Below are 22,517 nucleotides of genomic sequence, written 5' to 3'. Positions count from 1 at the left end.
CTTACATGGGCACTCCAGGGAGCGAGCCCTGAGCAGTGCACCTCTCGCTTGTCCTGCAGGCTCCGTCAAGCCCGCACTTCTGGACACAGGTGTCCCCTTCACTCTCCTAATGAGCTGTCAAAATACGCCCACCTCCAGCTCAGCCCAGCGCACGCCTTCACAAGCTGCATCAGCCACCGCGCAGATGCACATCCCCATGACTGCATTCTTATGGGCCACATTTAGCACACTGGAAAAAAAACTCCTCCCACTCTGCGGGATACCGCGACTGAGAAGCTTTGTGGCCATTCGGACTTGTGGATATCAAAGTGGTGCATTATTACCGATGACAACCTGGCCTTTCATTCATGACAACACATGTATTATTGTTGGGGAAGGTGAACACAGTGACTGTGCGCAGTGTGCAGAGTCTGGCCACATGCTCAATGGCAGCTCTGTTCAGTGAAACCCAAACCTTACCGCCTTTCTGAGAGCATTAAGAAATAAAGAGGCCCACCCAGGAAAACCCTTCTGAAGTATTTTTTTTTTAATCTCACACATAAAGGGGTAAAAAGTTCCAGGTATTGTTCCAGCTCTTTAAGGTCCATCGATACTTTCAGATGTACGTTCAAGTGCCTTGACAGAAAAGGTGGGTAAATGGTTTTATGATTATAGTCAACCTCTTCATCGAGGTGACCTTTTTAACAATCTAGCAAACTTGCTTGTCGGAGCTCTTCTCGGCCTGTGGAGAGGTTTGTGGAGAAGGCGACCGGAGTAGCCCGGTCCTGCGACACGAGAGCCTGGCAGTCAGTCTGTCAGCAGGTCTCTCCTTGGCGAACGGAGCTGAGCACTGTGCACAAACCCGTGTGTGTTCCTGCGGACCGGGCACTCTCCCTGCAGCACAGCGGGGAGTGGGGGGAGGAGACTCAGTTTAGCTGGCAGCTCAGTGTGCGATGTCCTGTCACACAGCATGAGGAAGACAGAGTGAGCCTGCCCCACATTAATGTTTTACGTGATGCATGTAAACGCCCAGTGATATGTTTGTACTGTACATGCTGTGTTAATTGTATCTGCTTTGGCAACACTAACTCATCAGTCATGCCAATACAGCTCTCTGAATCTGAATGAGGCCAGTACAAGTCCCACTGCTGTACTGGTTCTCCCCCCCAGGGCGGACCCACAGAGGCCTTCCCAGCAGTCACCCCTCACGATCCCCAGGGCTGGCTCAACGGTTTCCATTTCTCAACAGGGAAGGACACCTCCCGGGCCCCTCCTCGTTTTCTCTAGGTTTTCACCAAAGACAAAGACATGCCTGTTCTCAGTCAACAATGGCAGAGGTGAAACTCCGTAGAAATTAAAGTCCTCCCTTCTCCAGCCTGGCCAGACCCTGGAAAAGGCTATGCACAGTTAAACTGCTACTCCAGAATCATCCTACTTCACAGCCCTGATGGCAAATGTTCTTCACAAAACACAGCACAACTGTCTGCAATATGTCCATGTCCAGAGCTGTAACTATCAGCTCTTCCACGCGATCGGCTATGTCAGGCTCTGCGAGCTGCACAAAAATCAAAGTAGAAGACATGGCGCTTTTGTGCCATTTTGCACACACATCCTCTCTCAGTCAGGTGTCCAGTGTCTGCAACAGGCCTGTTTGCTAAACTGGAAGTCTCGGTTTGGAAAGCCGCGCTGAATCAGGCGTCAGTGGCGCCAGCCTGTTGACAAGTCTCTTCCCAGCCTGCACTTCTCTCATCGATCCTCCTGCCTGGGCCTTCATCGCCACAGCCAGGACAATGACTGCCCTCCACCCCCCGGCTCCGTCATATTGATCCAAGCATTCACAGCAACAAGGACAGAGAGACGATCCCTCACAGAAAAGCCAATTGTTTCTTTCTGGATCCAACCTTCCGACAGCAAGAGGCTTCTCAGGAAAAGTTACGCGTCTTATTTTGTCACATGCTCAGACCACCTGAAAATTATTTTCCCACAACGACGAGCTGTAAAGCTCTGCTTACATAATTACATTCGCCAACGCCATGCTCTGCAAATAGTGACATTGTGTTCCAGCGCTTTCTATTCACCAGCGCAATGCAAACACAGGGGAGCAGGAATCGAGTCAATCTACAAAGATCCCAGGCTAAAAATAAGCCTGTGCCCCGCACAGTTCTAGAACAAGCACACTGGAGCTCATTAAACACTGCACACATTACTCCAGCTGTTGCCCCCGGCGAGACTCCACACGGGAACGGGACGAGTGAAGAGGCCTTGTGTTCGCGCGGACGGAAAGCTGGCGCAAAGAAGGATTTTTTTCCTGGCGCTCCCCGGCCCCCTTCTGAAGTGGTTTTAAGAGACGTAATGACAGACCCGCGCAGGACGGAAGAGCTATTCTGCAGTGCGGAGCGAGCCCGGCGCTCAGACCCCGTCCCTCTGCAGGGTGGGACCGAGGCCGGCCCCAGCTCGCTCCCCTCTGTCCTCGGGGCGAGCAGGAAGCTGCGCACACGCGGGCAGCCCTGGGCAAGCGTCTGCGAGAGAGCCCCCCGGCTGCCAACCCCTCACGACGGGAGCGCGGCTGGGCATCAAGCACAGAGGAGCTCACCCTGGAGCGACGCTGCAGGACGAGGACCTCCTGCCAGCAAGCTCATTACCTCAACCGCTGGAGCGCTCACCCTGCGACTGCACGCCAGCCTGCACGCGCTGCCCTCTGACACCAGAGTGTTCGGCAGAGGCACGCAGGAGCCACGCGCAGCTGGGGGGCACCTTCTCACGAGGAAAGGAAACGATCTTTAAATGGGGCAGCAGGCTTGAGAGGAAATGACTGGGCTTCTAATTGTTAATCATTTACTTCTTAAAAACCAGGGGCTGGTTGCGCAAAACATCAACAGCACCCGAGGACGCAGCACTGAAAGGAAAAACAAAGGGGAAACTTAGCTCCAGGGCTTTTGCAAGGAGCTGCAGGTCTTTCGTGAAATGGACACAGCGCAGAGAAAAGAGAACACGATGAGACATAAAGCACCAGGGCTCCACTCGCGATGAGAGCAGTGTTGCAACCGAGAACACGCATTGCAATCCGTCTCCATGGCAGCGCTGGGGCTGAAAGCCAGGACAGTCCTGGTCAATGGTGCCCACACCCTTCAAGAGAACTTTTGTCCCCTTGTTCTTAATGGAAACACCGTAACATGACCATGCATTCAGCTTTTTATCAAGGCCCGTTTCCCAGGGCTCTGTGCGGCTCTGTTTGCCGAGGGCGCGGCGGTGTCTGACAGGAGAGAGGCAGTCAGCAGGGGGCTGGGCGGGGCCGCTGGGACAGTCCTACCTTTCTTGACTTTCTTCTGCAGCTTGATTGTGTCCGAAGACTTCTTTTTGATGTCTGCACGAGCCTTCTTATATTCTAGGGAAGAGCCAAGCAGAACAGGCGTCAGAAGATGAAACGGGGCTCGAACACTGTTCGCTGTACAAAACGAGAGAGCAAGAAGGGGCGCAGCTCTGTAGCTGTGCTCATAGCCGGGAGGAGGTGCGTGGGGCTGTCACACCTCTGCAAACACACCGCAGACACACCTCCTTACTCCTGTATGGCACCTTTCAAAGTCCCCTGGGAAACAAGAAAAGGGTCCTTTGCAGCTGCCGGTTATGGCATGAAATGAATTTGGTTTCTCCCATCCGAAGTAGGCACGAGGTCTGAGGAGAGCTGAAGGATGAAGGGACCTCAGTGTTTGAAACCTACAGTTCAGGGACACCCAGGGCTAGTCCAACACCAGAGCCTACAAACAATACAGACTGCTCTGCCCCAGCGCCCTACAGGCGGGGGTTAAGAGTGCCACAGGGTCTGTCCACAGCCTCAGACACTCTCTTTCTGCACCTGGGGAGGGAGACACGAGCTGGAGACAGTTACCTTTCGCGTGGTCCTTATCCAGCTGACTGGCCACCTTCTTCCACTCCTCGATCTTCAGCTCCAGGGGGTTTATCAGACTCTCCGTCAGGGCTCTGCAACGACAGCGCAGCCTCCGTGAGGGACACAGCAGCCAGCACAGGACTTTGTCATTTCACTTTGTGAACGATCATGTCGAAATACACACCTCTTCACCATAAACATCATAAATAAGATCTCCAACACTGCCAGACGTCAGTGCAATAGTATAATTTATTTATTCTTTTCAATATTTTTTGTTATTTCACATTTTTTGGAAGCTGAAGAAAATCGTGAATTTTATGAAGACTGGACCTGAAATGTATAATTTTTTTTATTTGTGTTCAATCACTCTTAATTTTTTTATTCAAGGTAGACGACACATTAGAAAAGACCTTGGAAGAAAAATGTACATCCTAGGTGTGCAAATTGAGATACTGCCTTTTGAAGAAAGACAATAAAATGCATGTTGTTTTCTCCTGTTTTTGTTCTGGATATTTCTTTCTAATATGTAAACAGGGTAAGACATATAAAACATCTGAAGATTCAGAGGTGCCCTTTAATTCGATACCCTGACCAGGCCTGTGCTGTGTATAGTTTCCAGGATAATTAAAGATTATTAAAGAGTACACTGTCCCAGGACAGTGACCTTGAGTTTCACGTAGGGGCCAGGTTTATTTCAGCCTCTGAGCCACCCCTTAACGGTGGAGGGCCAAAAACTGATGACAGAGACGACAGGGCTCAAGGAAATCAAGACCTACCATTACTTATTTAAAAAGATCAGAGCACGGCGAGTGGACACAATAAAATAAATTGTCCAGAATTCTATCAAGCTATAATTCATTCTAATGACCCCGAAACAGGCTGCAGATTTATGGGACTCAAGAGTCGCCCCCGACTGTGCCAGACCCCTGGCAGCTGTGCCCCGGACTGTCGACTCCACACGGGGCAGCCAGGGACCCCGGCGCTAATCCAGGCACTTCCCGAGCGTGGGGTCGCTGGCCAGCTGGAACACGGGGTGAGGGGTGGGCGCTTGTGTCCCAACAGGGATTGGGGTGCACGGGAGGGTACCCCCCTCTTAACAACTGGCTGCTGGGTTTGTCAAGCCGATACACTCTACAGCAACACTCGAGCTGTTCAGAAAGAATAAAAACTGGGTGAACAAAGGGCCAGCTCTGATCCGGGTCTCTGTGTGGAGGAGCGATGCAGAAAGATGAGCAGTACAGTGCACGCCTGACATCTTCCCATCAGCTCCAATTACTGCATCTGTTCAGAATCTGCTGAACACGCCCCCTTCCCACCCAGCAGGAACGCTAATGGATCGGGAGCCCCTTTGTGTAACCTGAGGAGGGGGGGGGGGATCGGATTGCAGCCCAGCGAACCTCGCCTTACACTGGGAGCTCCCGCAGGCCCAGGAATTCTGCACACGGAGACACGCCCCGGAGAGCATCGCCCCCCTCCCCCCACGAGTGAGCTCATCTCCAGTGCCTCATCGCAGGTTCTTTCAGCTCCCGAGCGCCTCTGCTCCCCACGAAATCGGCTGAACAACTCTGCCATCCCAGAGAGAGGAGCACAGGCCTGAGGACTGGCAGTCTGAACCCTGCAACGCCACTATTCACGCCAGGTCGCACTGGGGCAGGAGGCACGCGGGGAGTGGCCCTGCAGGGCTGCAGTTAAACTGTCCCAATTAAGACAGTGTTACTGGACCCAGCAGTCAGGGGCCGAGCTGAACCGACACAGCGGCTCTCCGGGAGGCGGACACGAACTCCCTCAGGACTGGAACTCACGTCGTGAAGAGCTTGAGCTTGGATTCGATGCTCCGGTGCCTCATGCACATCCTCGTCAGAGCCGAGCCGATCTCTTTGGTTGCCCCTGAAACAAAAAAAAAAGAGCAAAACACATCCGTTCATTTCCCAGCTCCTCCCAGAGCCCGCCACTGTTCCAGCGGGCCTGGAAGACGCAGGTGTCACCAGCAGGACCCCTTCTCGGTCGCGTCCCTCCAGATACACGGGTACCTGAGAAACAGTGTAAAAGGACGAAGGAGCTGGGTCATCAGAGTGCAAGACAGATACACAAGATACGTCCATGATGGAAAAATAAAGTGAAATCTAACAATCAGCTGGTCACATTAAGCAGGTGAGCAGCTGCGAGAATAAAGGCGCGATGCACTCGAAGGACAAAGATGTTAAACCAGAAGACAAAGTGCGGGCTGGATTGAAAAACTCGGACGACTCATGGGTCCCCAGGGCCGGAGCTGTAAGAGTCTCGGCAGGGGAGGGGCGAGGGGCGAGGGGCGAGGGGCGCGCCCGGACTCCTGTGCACCGCGGCAGCAGCTGCCGCATCGGGGGAAACAAAATCATCTCCTAAGAAAAAAAGAGAGCAAACATCTGCTGCTTCTTTTTTTTAAGGCAAGGCCAGGCAGGGAGAGATAACAGATGCAAATACCGACGGCCATAAATACAGGCGCCTGCCTGCGCGCACTCAGGCCAGACAGGGAGAAATCCCTCTCTGAGCAAGCACAGCTCATTCAGGAGACGGCATCTGGTTCCAAACGTCCAGCAAACACAGTCTCTGATCTCTAAGCCTTTAGGAGCTCAATGACCCCGCAGGCTTGCCTGCATCCTGTGCTGAAGAAGTTCAGCGACTCCAGTTGCACTTTGTGCTGTGTGCAACACTCCACTTGCACTGTCTAATCTCCACCAGTGGACCAGGACTGTCGCTGACAGCGCTGTGTATTCAGCCTGATCTGCACAGCAGGGTAGCACTGAATTGACCTGGGCTCACACAGCAACATGACTTCAAGAGCCAACCGCCCTGACATACACCCACAGTTTATATTTACTGTCAGGTTAGTCCAGTACTCAAAAATCCAGCTCCTATTTGCACACTGCAGCTGCCCCCGGGGGCATGTTTAGCAATGAGTACAGAGTGAAAGCAAACCAGATCAGGGTGGCTGAGTCGCAGGTTAAAGGTTAGCTTGGACTGAAGGCAGGAATTCCCCGCCCAGCTCACACACTGGGCTGGACAGTTCGTAACAGAGTAAAGAACAGAACAGCCAGCCAGCCACACAGAGGGGCTCCCCGAGTGTGCTCTGGGGCCCACATGTGGGGACATCTCGGGCTCTGGGGATGCTCCGCTCTTCTGCAGGACGACTGTGCTGCCTCCTCCAGAACTGTGGGCATCCCACCCCCGCACTCGCAGCCGGGCGACAGCAGAGAGCCACTTCACTCCAGCTTATAATAATAATAATAATAATAATAATAATTGCTTACACTGAAATTGCGCTTTTCTGGACACTCCACTCAAAGTGCTTTACAGGTAATGGGGATCCCCTCCAGCACCACCAGTGTGCAGCCCCACCTGGAGATGCACCAGTCCGCTCCCCACACACCAGCTCTCAGTGGGGAGGAGAGCAGAGTGATGAAGCCAGTTCAGAGATGGGGATCATTAGGAGAGCATGACTGGTAAGGACCAATGGGAAATTTGGCCAGGACACCGGGGTTACACCCCTACTCTTTTCGAGAAACACCCTCGGACTTTTAATGACCACAGAGAGTCAAGACCTCGGTTTTAGGTCTCATCTGAAGGACGGGGCCTGTTTACAGTATAGTGTCCCCAACACTATACTGGGGCATTAGGACCCACATGGACCGCAGGGTGAGCGCCCCCTGCTGGCCCCACTAACACCTCTTTAGAGCTTAGTGGGAGCTAACTAAGCTTGGGAGCAAACTTATTTGAACCTGTAGGGGGAGAAGATGAGAAACTCCAGGTGTGACAGACCTCCCTTCCAGTGGGCTAAAAGGACTATATTTAAGAGAAGACTGCTGCCACTTGGGAGAAACCTTTTATTTCAAATTAGTTTTGTAATCAGTGTTTGGGCACTGGGGCCCCAGAGACATCGATTCACCCCCAGGATTAACGCCCACATTCCAGCAAATCAGGTGTCATGTGATTGCTCTGACAGCGCAGTGGGGAAGTCATCCGCCAACCGTGTGAAAAACAGCCTGGAGCAACAGTGACCCCTGACCCCTGACCCCTGACCCCTGACAAAGGCTGTAGAATCCCTGCATCCGCTTGCACAGTGCTCACCAAATTGTATCCCAGGCCAAAGATGTCCTCCTCTCTTGCCAACACGAATTAAGGAAACAGACCTCAAGTTTATAAATGCACCTACCTCTGCACACACAAATCTATATAGACCCACCTTTCACAAACATGCATCTGTAGATACAGTGTGGATCTGTAGATACAGCACACATGCCAACATTGTCAACAGTCGTCCAGAAAGAAGGTGCCTGAGCTCTGAAACGCCTGGAGGCTCTACTGTCTGAGCACATGAGAGCAGACGTCTTCCCACAGCACCTAACGGGCAGCTGCCCCTCCTCCCCAACATCAGAGCTCAGCGGGGGAGGCTGACGGAGCAGCAGCAGCAGGTCTCCGCTTGTCCCACGAAGGAGACTCTGGCCAACAACAAAAGAGAGGAGCCGCCTGAACCTGAACTGGCCAAAGGTCACTCCTTGCCAAGACCAGACAAATGTCACCTCAGGACAGTGCAGAGGAAAAAAAAAACATGACTTTCTTCAGAGCACGACTATCTAGGATGACCACTCTGTTATAAGTTAATTGGACAAATAATGTAAAAGGCCCCTAAACTGATTTACTGTTACCCTGCTAAACTTCGCTTGGAGTGGAACGCGCTACAGCATCCAACAGCTGAAGTAAACAGGCTGTAACCAGGACACCTCTTTCAAAACAGCCATTGGAAAGACCCCTCCCAGCTGCCCCCAGGCGCTATACAACACGCAGCTGCCATTCCTGCAGGGCCTGGCTGCGGCATTCTCGCACATGCCAATCCCTTCTTCAGGCGAAGGGCAGGAAACACGACAGATTTATCCTCCCTCCAAGCAAGAGGGTGGGACAACAGCTCTTGCAGGGAAGTAATAAAAGGTGAACTGCTCGTTTGTGGCCTTTAGAGACCGATTTCAGCTGAGGAAAACCATTTCAGCATGATGGTTTTCTTGACGCTTCTCGATAACAGCTGTGCTCTGCCTGTGCTGAGCACCATTTGTCCGGTCTAAACATGCAGAGCAACAGGTCCGAACTGACTGATAAGTAATGCGAGATGCCCTATTAACAGACAGGCAAGCCTCTGGGGAGACCACCAGTCTCACACATGCTTCTTAAAAATGATTTTATAGCACAACACAGGCCAGAGAGAGGCCGCGTTCTCCACGCCACGCGGTTAGATTAGCGCAGAAGCAGGGTCGGGATGGGATCGAAAGAAATTCTGTCAGTCCATCGCTCTGTGCCTCTTGCCCAGCTGCTCGGCTCTGTCCAGGCAACAGCCACCAGGAGAACAACCCGCACTCAAGGTGAGCCGGTTCTGCCGATCGCTGGCAGCACAGCTGGGGAGCGAGCTCTTCCCGGTGCCAGTGAGGTCATTTCCTTTTCACTGTGTTCCCAGGCTTGTCCCAGAAGCATTTCCGTCCACACGTCCGCTCATTAATAAAGTTTCAGAACGAGCTCACAGGCCCCCCTGCCTCCCCTGTCCCTGAACTACAGGCTGGAGACTGTTTGGAACTGCAGCTCCTCTAAAGGAGGAGCCGGGAGAATCCAGAGCGCTGTGATCCGTTCCACACTTGGCACAGAGAGCAGCACCTCTGGGGTTCCCTCACTTGGCCGCCCTGTTACAGCTCTTCTCTGCAAACCCTCCACAGCGAGAGGTCAAACATCAGGTCTTCTTCACATCCTCCCTAAACACAAGCCTGCTGGTTTCGAATCGAGCTCTAGCAGCTGTGCTGCACGAGGAGTTCTGGTCCAGCCCGGACCAGACTGGACCCTCACTGAAAGGGGGGACTCCGGGAGTGGTGCCCCCGGGCGGAAGGGAAGGGGAGGACCGCTCTGGGGCTGTCCAGCTCTGAACACACACACACCTCCCCGCAGGGTCAGGGGGCGAGACAGCTGGACTGCAGCACAGGGGACACCCCTGAGGATCTCCGGCTGCTAGTCAGGGAGCTACAGGTCCCGGCCTGGAGAACAACAGCTAGAACCCACTGAGGTGCTGGGAGACGAGCGTTTCCCGTTCCAGATATTTTCCTGGATAAATTTAGATCCTGAAACTCCTGGGTGGGGGATGGCAGGAGAAAGTGTACATTAGTTTCACCCCCCATTTCAAACGCTGCTGGGCGAATGACCCCACTGGGCCCATGTGCCTGCGCAGCGGACATGCGGACCGCTCCGCTCCGAGAAGCTGGGCAAGGCACGGCGAGGATCCATCCCCGCTCCGCTCATCCTGTTATCTCGGGATCCCGTCGGCACTCCGGAGACATCAGGGGATTCCTGTGAGCAGCACTGACAACCCACATGGTCTCTAGACCATCCGTCAACAAGTCATCGGCCCGCCTGAGCGAGGCTGCCTGTCTCGAGGCACAAGGCTCGTGTTTTTGGAAAGAACTGAATTTCCATAGATTCCATGATCTCAGTTTCCTACCTCACTGGAATCAGCCTGGAAGCAGCCCCCCCCCCCATCCTGCTGGACACAGGAACGAGAAGGAGTTACAGGGGGAGAGTGGGCTTACATATAGGAGCTGGAAAATTAATTGCAGCTCGTTTAATTAACAAGACATTTCACCGGCGCAACAGAATAACGCACCTAACAGGTCAGGCCGCCGAGTCTGGAAGGGGAGAGAAAGGAAGAAAACATCCTGAATGACGACGGACAGCCGCCCAGACAGCGCTGGCTCCGGTCCTGCCGGGTGTCTGCCTCGCTCTCACACGGGGCAGAACCCTGGGCAGTAAACTCTGGGGACTGTCCGGCCCTGGAAACTCCCCAGCCTCAACCGCAAAGCACGCTCCGCTGCCGTCTTTTACACAAACAAGGACAAGACCCTTTACAGAAGGACGCTTCAAGACGGAGGTCTCATTGCCAAGAACAACAACAACACAGAGGGGAGCTTATTCAGTCTGCCCAGACAGAGAGGATTCTCCGGCTCTGTGGGCGTGCGATGCATTTCGTAAGAAGAGACTCTTGGTACTTCGCAACCTCGGGACACACTTTCCTCACAGGAGCCCAGTTATAATGCAGCCATTGACAGGAACAGGCGCGAGGAGGAAGGGGGGAGACTCTCCTCCCGAGAACAGTTTCTCCTGCTGTTACTGCGGCTCTCCTGGGCCAGGGAGTGAGCCAGTGATCTCCCCCGACAGAAGAGACTGACTCGGTGCTGTAAGGAGGTTTTCATGCTTCATGCTTTTCAGGGGAGCTCGAGTTTTACTCCTGTGGGTTCACAGAAAAGAGAGCTTTTTACTGGCTTTGAGGAAACACTGCCCTGTGTGGGACACACACCGCAGGTCTAGTCTGTGCTGCTCTTGAGAGGAAGCGCGCAGCACATAGCCTACATCAGCTGATAACTCCAGGGACAACACAATTAGTCATTGATTAGCTCCAAGACTGCCCTTGGCATTGACTGCAAACAGCATCATTTTATAATCAAGGCCTCTGAAGGCAGATGAAATCTGGGTCAGACTGATAACACGTGCAGGGTGTTGTGCAGTACAGCGCAGTTTGCGCTCACTGTGAACCGCGAGAGAGAAGGCAGGCTTGTTGCTTCTCCCCCGAGAGGATTCTCTGACCTGGTTTACATCTGAACAGCCAAATCGATTGGCTCTAGTTCAGGTCCCACATCAGCCAAGCAAATCGACACCCTTCTACGGTGACAGTGACACCTTCCGATCCTGCGTCAAGCACGGGGGCTCAAGCAGGAGGGGGGGCAGTCTGCCCTGGCTACACTCATCACAACCTGCAGCCCCCCCAACACCTCCGCTCCCCCTCTAGTGCCAGCCAGCCACGGTCCATCCAGACTGGGCCAGACACCGGCCAAGAGCACCCACAGAACCTTCCAAGAACCAAGTCACTGAGCTGACCCTTGACTGCTAAATTAGCCCTGGAGGATCAGGTCAATACTTAAGGGAGCAAACAGATCAAAGGTCTGCAGTGCAGTGCAATACAATTGCCAAAGCCGACTGCCCCTCCACGCCAACACAGCAGGAAACTGGGACGGGAGAAAGATTCCATACAAGAGGAGGCTTGTCAGCGCATTGAGCTTATTTGGCTGCTAGAAGCTGACTGATTAGCGGTTCTCTGGCGGTGGCGCACGGTCCCAGAGAGCTTGCACAACAAGGATGAGCCATTTCAGGCCTCCATGTTTTATACAACAACATCCAAATGCAGGCATTCAATTGTTCTGAGGAAAAACAGACACAGAAGAGGCACGTCAGGGTAAACCCTGAGATCAGTCTTGTTTCCGTGCCAGTACCGCCTGGCATGTGGTAACGCGACGTTTCTGTGCCTGTAGGCGTGCTGCAGTCACAGGTGTCGCCCTATCGCACACTGATGACAGATCTTGCTGCACAAGTTCTCTAGGGCTCTGCTGCTGCAGACACACCCCCTCCTCCCACTGGCCAGCCCTGTCCCAGCCTCGCCCATTCACCACCTTATCTGCTCCCTCCCAGGTTCAGCCATCAGACCTTGAACTCCGATAGCAGATTATTAAAAGATAAATCATCATCTCGCAAAGTGGCCTTGCAGACGTTTCTAACCAAATTTTAAAAAGGCAGCCGTGTCTCCGTCAGGCTCCAGCACCAAAGCAGAGCTCGCCTGAGGGCTGGTACTGTGTACTGAACCGAGAGAGACCAGCCCACAGCAAAGCCAGCGTAATCCTCCAGTACCAGCACACCTGGGCTTTCTGACCAGCACAAAAATAAATGATTGAATTAAAAACAAGTTAGCATGATCAACCAGCTGATGTGACTTTTTTTACTGGAGCAACCTCCTGCTTCACCCACAAATGAATTTAAAAAAACAGCCCTACACCCACGCACCCTACATCGCACAGAAGAAATACTACCACCTGCGTAGCCCTGAAGCTCTCTGAGCCCATGGAGACATGAAGACATGTTCCCATGGAGACAGGACGGCTAGGTGCAGCAGCAGTGTGCCATGTCCTGCCCATGCACACTCGGGCACTGCCCCTGGGTGGGCAGCCCAGGGAGAAGGGCGCCCACCGCAGAGAGACCCCGGCCTCCCAGCCGTGCACAGCGAAAAGGGATAACCATGCCAGGCAGGGCAGCGTGCTGGCATTTCAGGAGACCAGCTGAGTGGGAGCGCGGCGCATGTGGACTTTAGACCAGGGAACTGCGTGCGTGTGTGCTTTTAACTCGCAATCGGCTGAGCCTGGCTGCCCGCCGAGATCAAACCGAACTTCAGAAGACTGCGCGGCCTTTACTGGAGCCTGCCGTTTCATGTCCACGCCCTTTCACTGACAACCCCCCCCCCAAACAAAGAAGCCTAAAGGACCGGAGAGGATTTCGGTATTTACACAGAGATTTCAGACAACCGACACGAGGAAGCTGACGTGCACTGCTCCGGGTCAGGCACAGGGTTAACGCCTGGCTGTGAAGAGCCCACAGATGTGTAACCCACTGACGAGCCGAGACCGCCAGCTAGGAGACCGGGGGGGGGGGGGGGGGGTAAGAGAGACCCTGCTGCGCTCCCCTGCTCCTCCAGGCCCAGGTCCGCTGTGCAACACGCAGAGCCCAGCTGGCGGGAGTGTCCGGCTCCCTGCACACCGCCGGACTCGATCAGGCCAGCCTCCAGACAGAGCTGCGGAGGTGCGGTTTGCATCCAGCAGGGCAGTGTGCAGCTGGAGCTCCGGCTCGATCCCGGTTCTGTCACGTCTCCACCCTGGGGAACGCGTCACGGCACCATTCTCCGAACCCCGGCTGGGCCCCCCCACTGACTGCCCCGCCCAGACACGTCCCGGCCCCCGTTCCCCAAACTAGCATCTCCACCGGTGTCCCCCGCAGACCTGCCCCTGGCACCCCGCTAACCAGCGCCGCACCGAGAGAAACCGGGGAAACCCGCCTCATCCGCTGGCGAGGGAGCAGGTGCTGGCGCGCTCCTTCCGCCCCGCCACAGAACTGCCCCTTCTCCTTCACGGGCCCAAAAACAACTTCCAACGCCCACCGCCCGAGCCGCGGCAGAGGGAGCCAGTGTTCGAGAGCACAAGAGCCGCTCAGGAACAGCCGCAGCTGCCCAGGGCCTGCAGGAACCGCGGCCGCTCAGCGCTCAGCCAGAGCAACTCATCGATCGGGCTCAGCGCTGTTAAATCATTAAATCCTTAAGTCCTTATATACCGTAGATCTGTAACTGCATTCTGGCTCCATCCAGGCTGATATAACACTGTTCTGTTATCTTCTCTTCACAGTTACCCACGCCCCTGATTCACCGTTATCTCACTAGCTTTGCAATCACCATTTCCAATGATCTGCTTACTCCTGCCTGACTTCCGTTATCACACCGTCGACACACTGGTCTGGGAAGCCCTGGAATGACCCTCCGCTCGGCGGTACAAACGCCGCCTGTTCAAACTGCGGCACAGCCGAAAACCTGGGAAATTCCACAGGGAAGCAAGAGACGACGGGCGCGGCTCCGCCCCGTGAGGGAGGCCGGGTCAGGCAGACGAGACGGGACAGCTCAGCGCTCCCGTGTCGACAGCGTGGTGGTTACCACGCCGACATCTGGCCTGCTGACTGCGTGGAAAACACATGGCACCGGAGCCCGAGCCATCTGTAGGAAAGTTCCTTGAGTAAGACGCACGCCCTGCAAACCGCATACCCTGTAACCATGACAACCACCGACGGCACTCTCTCTTTTACAAATTCCTGAAGACGCAAGTCAGGGGGGGTGAGTACGCAGCCATTACATCACAAGCCACAAACGCCATGGCAACAAACAGTCAGGCAAACAGCCCAGGCACCATAGCGACGCTGTCTCATCGCAGCAGGTCCGACACGACGAGAGACGGAAGAGATCGCACCAGCTCCTCGTCTTCCCGCCTCCGGGAGCGCGGCAGCCTGCCAGCGAACCGCTCCAGGCTGCGCGGGGAAAGCAACGCAAAGTAACAAACATTCAGCTGAGCTGCCATTGTCAACGTGCTCCCTTCCACCACAAAGAAAACACTCGTCTGCCGAGTCCCGGAGCTCACTGCCTTCCCCCGACCTCGGAGGAGCGGAGCTCACTGCGGTCTCCGGCTGCCCCAGCCCAGTCTGAGTGCTCAGTCACACCAGGGGCGGCAGGACCTCTGTTAGTGACCCAGCTTCAGCTGACATGGACGCCCACGGTCCCCACCCTGTCAGGAGCAGGGCTCTTCCCTGACTCCTCCACGCTGATGCTCCTCTTTCTGCCACCTGGCCCCCTCAGGGTACCGAAGGCTGAAAGCAAAACTGCCCCCCCCAGCCCCGGCCCCGGCCCCGCAGCTCGCTCCTGGGCCCGTCGCCCACCTCCGCGCACGAGAGCCCAGCTTTCGTCAGACAGAAAGAAGAGAAAGGGGAGGAGAGGAAGACCGAAAATAACCCAGACGGCGGTGTCGGACTCGGGGGTCCGCGTTCCCAAAACAGGAACTTGTCTCGAGATCTCTTCCGGGCGTGGCAGCGGAGAGGAGGTGCCCAGCAAGAACAATCAGCAGCTCCGACAGCAGCGCGAGACTGATGGAACAGGGAACCCAGGCCTCCTCGCCTGCAAGACAACTGGCCTGCTGCTCATTTCCTCCCCCAGCAGACTCCCGCCTGCCTGCGCTTCCCTATCCGCCAGGCCTCCAGAGCCGGAGCACCGTGCCGATCTCGCCCTGCTGGGGCCACTCCCGGCCCACACGTCTGTCAGCAGCCGGGTCAGAGCCGGAGAGCCGGGTTTGCTTCCGAAAGTAAAACCAGAGCTCGAGGAAAAAAAACAAGAAAACCCTTCCGGGCGCGCCACACCCTCATACCACTCTGCCGCGAGAGAGGGAGGAGGCAAAAGAGAAGGAAAGATAAGGAGCAAACACGAGGGAGGAAAAAAACAAGGGAAACAGAAAATGGAAGGAACAGCTGAAGAAATGCCTCTTGGAAAGAGAGAGAACACTAGAGAACGAGGATGAGCGCGCTCTGAGGATGTGCATGGACACACTGGGCTCAGAGACATCCTGACCCCTGGGCAGCAGGCCTCCCGGCCGGAGACAGCACCATCTGTAGAGCCAGCCCACTCTGCGGGACAGACACGCAGGGCCTCTGCTGCAGCCCGGGGCCACCCAGTGGCACCCAGCCCCGCAATCTGCAATGTTCGGAAAGGAACAATGTACAGAAAGGAACACAGAAAGCAACAGAACCCTTGTAAATGTGTTCACTCCAGCGAAAAAAAAGGTTTTCGGTTTTGTCTGAAAAGAACCCGCATCTGCACAGTTTCCACTGGAACGCAGCGCTGATGGCAGACCAGGCCACTGGCCTTGCCCGCCAAGTGCTGTCAGGATACCTAACAGGTCTATGAGGCCCTACAGGACAGGCTGCTCCCACACCCACAGCACCCACACCGGACAGGTGTGTCCAGCGGTGTCTTCTTCACAGAGATGACTCCTGTCAGACAGGGGGGACGGGGGGACAGGTGGGCACTCAGAGCCATGGTCCTATCCCAGCATGCACAGCAGCAGAGCACGGGAGGAACAAGCAGTCTGCTGCCTGGACAGTAGTCAAGCCCGTCCCACACATGATGGTGCACTGTGTCCCAGAAGTCTTCACACCCCAGCAACGGGAGCTCAAATGCATCCATAACTTTATAACAATAAAATTCTCAAAGCTCCATGATGCTTTGGTGTCATAAACCAAACAAAACAATTTGCAGCCTAATGCACATGATGTGAGGAATGTGTAAAGGAAGACAGGGTGCACATTTAAGCCTGGAACTGAAGAATCTTGGCAACTCAGAAGCCTAAAGGTTCTTCAGGAAGTTGGAACAGCCCCTCCCCAACCAGGGAGAAGCTGAAGAGCTCCTATCTGGCACCCTGTTGACAGGGCCAGTTGGCGAACAGATGAACTGCATAAACACAAGTGGCAGATAGAGATTGTCAATAAAACAGAAAACAAGCAAGAAAATTGCGCAATTTCAAAGGCGTCAAAAAGCACAACAGAGCATTAAAAACAAACAAGAGTCAGAAATGAGCTTCCATTTTCTGTCCAAAATGAACCACCACACTCTGTGCAAGTTCTTTTCCCATTATAACCCTCGCAATGACTGTCAATTACAGCCCTCCTGAACCCCCCGTTGTGTCACTCCCCCACCCCGCAGCGAAACGACACATTAAAGAGAGTATAATTACCTGTCAGAAAAGGTACAAAAAACAAGAACTGTGTATAGTACATTGTTGAAAAGGTAGTAAGAACTCCGAAGATGGACTGTGACCACTCTCCCAAGAGAGCTGCAGAGAGAGAGAGAAATAACCAGAAAACTGGCAATGAGGAGAGAGGACTGAGCAACATCTGTGTGTTTTATGGACATCTGTGGACTGCAGATAAAGAGCCAACTGTGCTCTGCTGGAATAGGACCCTGGAAACTCACACAGCATTGCCCGACCAGCTCAGATATTTGGACTTGCAGGATGGCGGCCCTAATTAAAAGACTTCTGAAACACTTCAGAGTGGAAATGACCACCGGGACAGACAGAGCAACCTCCAGCAGCCCGACCCAGCCTGACCCCCCTCCCCCGCACGCTGTCCGCCTGGGTTTTGCTTTTCAGCAGCTTGTAACTGTTAACGCCAAAGAACAACTAGCAATTCAGAAACGACGAGCAGACAATCACTGGCTCCTCCAGCCGGCGCTAACGCAGGATTTCAACCAGACCAGTGCTTTAGTGTCTTCTCTTAATTGTCTGATTGAAGCTGCTGCTTACGATCGCGTCAGTAATTAAGGATTAACTGGAACAAAGACTCACAGTGGATGGGCCCACTGGGAAAGAAAATGGGGATAATTTCACACGTGTTCACAGAATGAAAAACCCACCATTCCTTAAGAGCACAGAAGCCTAACTGCAGAACACGACGTGCCTCTCCAGAGCACGGCAGGGAAGCGATCCGCCGCTGTCCAACGTGCCCTACAAGCTGACAGGCTGTTAGCGGTCTGTCTGAAGAGCAGCAGACCCAGCAGCTGTCTCGCCTCCAGGCTCTCTATTAGAACACCCGAGACGGTTATTAAAGAATCAATCAGGCAGAGCTTTCAATTAGTCAAACACCGGTGTCCCCGCAAGAGAGGGGTCCGCAACTGATCAGCCCATATCCCCCCGGCAGGGGTCCAATTACCGCTGTCATCACATCCGGAAGCGAGAGGTTCCTCCGAGCGGAACACTCCGCCAGTACACCTCGCTCTTTTCTTCAGCCACCGGTGCCGTTTCTTTAGGTTCTGAGTTACTAACGGGCACAGCCCTGCACACCCAAACGCTCTCTTCAGTCACCCATCCACAGAACAGGCCCCCCCCGAAGCAGTATGGCCTCCTGATCCCCCCCCACTCCGAGCGCCCCGCACAGCCGGACAGCCGCCAGGCTGGACCAAGACCCCCATTCTGGCGGACAGGTGACGGCCTGAGAGCACAGAGGGCTGAGAGGGAGTCTGCTCACTTTCACACCACCACAGCTTTCACAAACAGCTTCAGGGGGAGAAAAAACAAACAGCACAAATTCCTCTGAACTGCTGTCTCCAGGGAGAGAAGAGGAGACTCGGCAGGCCTTCGGTCCCGTCAGACCTACCGGACTGAGGTCCCTGGACAGTGTGGGAGAGCAGGACCGGCGCTGGCCCTGCCCTGCTGCTCTGCTGGCCGGCCCGCTGGAAGAACGCTCCCTCAGCAGAGCCCGAGGGATGGGCACAGCCGCTGGAGTCCCAGGAGTCACCGCAGGTCTGGCACCGCCCTTCACTCCACGGCCTGCAGAGCTGCCCGCTCCCGGGCCTCCACCGGGAACCGGAAGGAAACGTGCCGGCACACACAGGACCAGAACCCCAGGCCGGAGGGACAGCGCTCCCACTCCCCCCTCGGATCCCAAAGTCTAAAAGCCTCCTTCTCCTGCACCCTGCCTTTTCCAGGAAATCCGAAACCTGACAGCCTTCTAGCAACACAAAAGCACTCTGTGAACAGGTCAGGCTGTTCCCAGGTGAGGCCCTGAGCTCGGGGCTCGGCTGTATCCAGCCTGCACCCCACTGACACTCACTGGAGCCCGGGCTCTCCTGCTGGCTTTTAACATAAGGACACCCCAGGCATTTCACAGAGAAAACGCACCAGAGGGACCCATTTCAGGCGTTATACTATCTGTAGGCTCTACAGAACAGAATGTGCTCGGGAAGCAGGAAGGAGAAGCTTGTCAGTATCACCTCTGCAGATATTCACACATCTGCAATCACAGCAAGCTTGTGGACCTGAACTTGCTGAACTTGCACAGGCATGGAATCATATCCTCAGGTTTCGAAAAAATACCTGTACATCAAAAAAAAGAAAACAAGTTTCCTCTCGCCGGCTGACGGATGTGGTTGAGTTTCACTCCCTGACTAAGCCCCCCGGGGCCCAAGAGACTGGCCCTACTCGGCAAAGCAGAGGAGGGGTTCTCTTGCCTGGCTGTGCCTTCGTCTGAACAAGCCTGCGTCACAGAGAGCACTGGAGTCGGCGCGTACCGCAAGCTCCCACGCGCAGAGCTGGACTGGTCTGGCCAGGAGACGTTTTTAACAATTCTGACACACAGCACACAGCTGCTCCAGATGTGGAGGCCTTCTTATCTGCAAATAACTGAAGCAAGACTGGATTCTCTCACACACGGACTGGGAACCGACCTTGATGGGTGGGGGAGGGGATCTCGCACGCCGCAGCCCCTCCACCCCTCCCAGCACCTTTCACACTGAACTGACACACCTGCCCAGCGCACAGAACAGGCCTAAAGCACTGCAGCCCTGCAGCCTGAGAGCCGGTCAGGGAATCACAAGACACTAACACGTCAAGCCACAAGATGAAGTCTTTCACTTCTGAACTCTCTTATCCTGGCCTAGACTCACTACAGTAGGCCATATTTTTAAAAAACTCAACACAAAAAGGCACATGATAGAAAACACCAGGACAATGTCCTCTTTAAAAATCGTTTACGGTTTAGAGTTTAAGGTTATGCCGCAGCGACTCCTTCCAGAGGAAGAGGCCCGGGCCCTCGGTAGGAGCCTGTCCAGGGCCAGGCTGTCTCGCAGGCTGTGGCGCACCCCGCCCCCCCAGGCTTGCATGGAGCTGGGACTCCGCAGGTGTGAGCCGAGCTCTTGGGCGTGAGGAAGTCCTGGTGCAGTGTAGCCTGGTTTAGACTGCTCCTAACTGAAAACACATGGAACTATCTCTGCTCTGAAAAACAAGCAACCCTCCTCCTCCCTCCTCCTGCCCTCTGACCAGGGCTGCGGCATGTCTGCACTCGCTCTCCAATGGTCCTGCTGTATCCTTCCACCTCCTCTCCACGGTCCTGGGCCACAAAACCGCCTTCAGACCTTCAGCAGCCAGAATGGGACTTGAAACACAATGACAATACTGACACCGGATTGGCGCTGTCTGACGTAAGATCAACATGTGCTGTACGACGACCTGGGCAGCTGGCTGCTTCAGCTGCACCCCCAGATCTGCACTGTGCCACTACTCAGGAGAAACCTCAAGGGATTTCCTACACACAGCAACCTGTTGTCTTTAAACGCTCCAGAACCATGTCAGCACAAAGCTCACCAGCTGCTGCTGCGCGGCTGTCAGGGCAAGAACAAGGAGAGGCAGAGAGGCGCAGGACAGAGAGAGCCGAGGTGCCAGTGTGCTGCACTCACCTCTTGTGCTCGTCGCCAAGTCAGCCACCTTCTGAAAGGCATCCAGGAACGAGCTCGTGACGAGGATTGTTGTCCTGAAAAACACAGCACAATGGGACAGGAGATATCAATGGCAACGCCACTGCATTGGTTCCACTCGCACAGTTCAGCAGTCAATAACCTCCGCTTCTATTTCTGTTCTCGGGCGTCCTGGGGTGCCATCTAGCTCCCTTCTCCCAAAACCTGCTGCAGACCAGAAAGCAAAGTTGCTCATTCTCCCTCTTTTTTTTTTTTGCTGAAAAAAAATCTCTTAAGCAGGATCTGGAATGTGGACCCTAACCTTCAGACTGTGCCGCAAGCACCACTTTTCTTCTTAACCTGGTTCTGAATGGGCCTCATTGTTGGCCCGCAATAGCACATCCCCAGCGGCGCTCAGTCCTCTCCGAGACTATGCTGCGAAACCAGGGTCTGGCAGCGCTCTGAGCTTCTGCTACAATCCGCACCCCTGTCCCCTAATGCACGCACGCACACATGATCCGGGGAATTACGAACAGCATTTCGTTTCCTCAAAGGTCCTGGTCTGGTCCCCAGATTCAGAAAATACCTCCTGCAGCCACTGCTGCTGCTGCTGCTCGGTCTACTGGCGGACACGGGTTCCAGGATAAGCTCTGCCCCCCCACAGCAGCAGCAGGGCGAGTTCTTTCAAATGATCTCCTTCACTAGAAGCCCCCGTCGATACTGAAACACGCGTGACGATTATCCACACTGCTTACTGTCATTCTAAAACACTAGAAGTGGAAGTGGACACATCTAAAGGTCTGTGGTGCGAGAGCGCTGGTTTTACACGCTACTGTGCTGTCGGGGTCCCCTCAGACAGTCCAGTGTCTGGGCATCCCTAAGTGTTAGGGAGACAAATCACTCATTGATTTTCACACGTCAGTATTTTAAAAGGAAAAGGCAAAAATAAAAATTTTAGAGCCTTTGGTTTCAATTTAAAGCTAAATTCCCGGCTCAAGGCAGGGTGGCTGGGGGAATCTGGGAAAAGGGGGAGGAGATGCAGTGTTCCTGGGAATCTGTGAGACACAACTCACCTGAGCTGGGACTGCAGCTTCGTGCCTTTGGTGACAAAATCCTCCCAGGCCGGATAACTGGACTGAAAAGTAAAAGAGTCAGAGGAACAGCATTAACATCAGGGGAAACTGAATGCTAAACACAGGGGGTGCCCGAGGTCAGCTCGTGACCCGGAAGTAATCCTGGCTCAGCTCCCGGGAGCGCAGGCCGCTGGAGGAAGGGGAACCCAGCGCGGCTCTTTGCTTCGCTGGAGCGGAGCCAATCCCACAGGGGGGCTTCGCCTTGCTTTCCCACTCCCGGCAGCACCTCTCCGCTCCAGCCCGCTTGCCCCCGCAACGACGATCTCGACACGACTTCCTTCCGAATTAAGAGGGCTTGCCAGGGAGGGACGGCGGAGCAGGACTGAGAGGAAAGCATTTTTAAATGACGTCATCCCCAACTAAAACCAAACGCACATCACGCAAAGGAAAGAAAATGCTCACGCTGCTTCCTAACCATGTTGGTCCAGAAAGTCTGAGCGGTCTGACAGGTAACTCAATCCGGACACCGCAGCCACGGAACAGAAAATCTGCCTCCACCCCCGGAATTTTATTCCAGAGGAAAAGACCCTTCAAATCCCACTTCCTTATCCTCCCTCAGGGACGGAAAAGTTTAGCAGTCGGAAAACAGCTGTTTTCCACCAGCCGACGGCCCAGCAGAGAATTGGCTCCAGAGGATCGAGGTCCCCGCTCTGCTGCTCCTTCGCTTCAGTCAGACTGAATAATCTGGCTGACAGCTACAGAAATCAAAACTATGCAAATATGCAACACATTCCTCCCAAAATCACGTTTCAAAGGCTGTCTGCTGACCTCAACTCACAGCCACACAGCACTGCAGACACACCAGGAGAATCAGAAAACCTTCAAACTA

The 22,517-nt window shown here is 54.5% G+C and overlaps 1 protein-coding gene across 3 annotated transcripts in view; it reads right to left on the bottom strand.

The window, feature by feature from the left end:
• The window catches only part of mtss1 (MTSS I-BAR domain containing 1), a 47,248-nt gene that overhangs the window by 14,462 nt on the left and 10,269 nt on the right, over positions 1 to 22,517 (bottom strand). For all 3 annotated transcript variants that reach the window (XM_088937781.1, XM_088937783.1, XM_088937782.1), the window contains exons 2-6: positions 21,629 to 21,690; positions 20,559 to 20,632; positions 5,668 to 5,752; positions 3,866 to 3,957; positions 3,290 to 3,364 (exon numbers count right to left, since the gene is read on the bottom strand). In XM_088937781.1, coding sequence (XP_088793907.1) covers positions 3,290 to 3,364; positions 3,866 to 3,957; positions 5,668 to 5,752; positions 20,559 to 20,632; positions 21,629 to 21,690 — 388 coding nt within the window. The remainder of the gene's footprint in view (positions 1 to 3,289; positions 3,365 to 3,865; positions 3,958 to 5,667; positions 5,753 to 20,558; positions 20,633 to 21,628; positions 21,691 to 22,517) is intronic.

This window comes from Atractosteus spatula, chromosome 19 (assembly GCF_055471065.1).
Source record: "Atractosteus spatula isolate fAtrSpa1 chromosome 19, fAtrSpa1.hap1, whole genome shotgun sequence".
Taxonomy (NCBI): domain Eukaryota; kingdom Metazoa; phylum Chordata; class Actinopteri; order Semionotiformes; family Lepisosteidae; genus Atractosteus; species Atractosteus spatula.
Note: the sequence above shows the minus strand (reverse complement) of the source record. Positions and strands in the feature narration are given on the sequence as shown.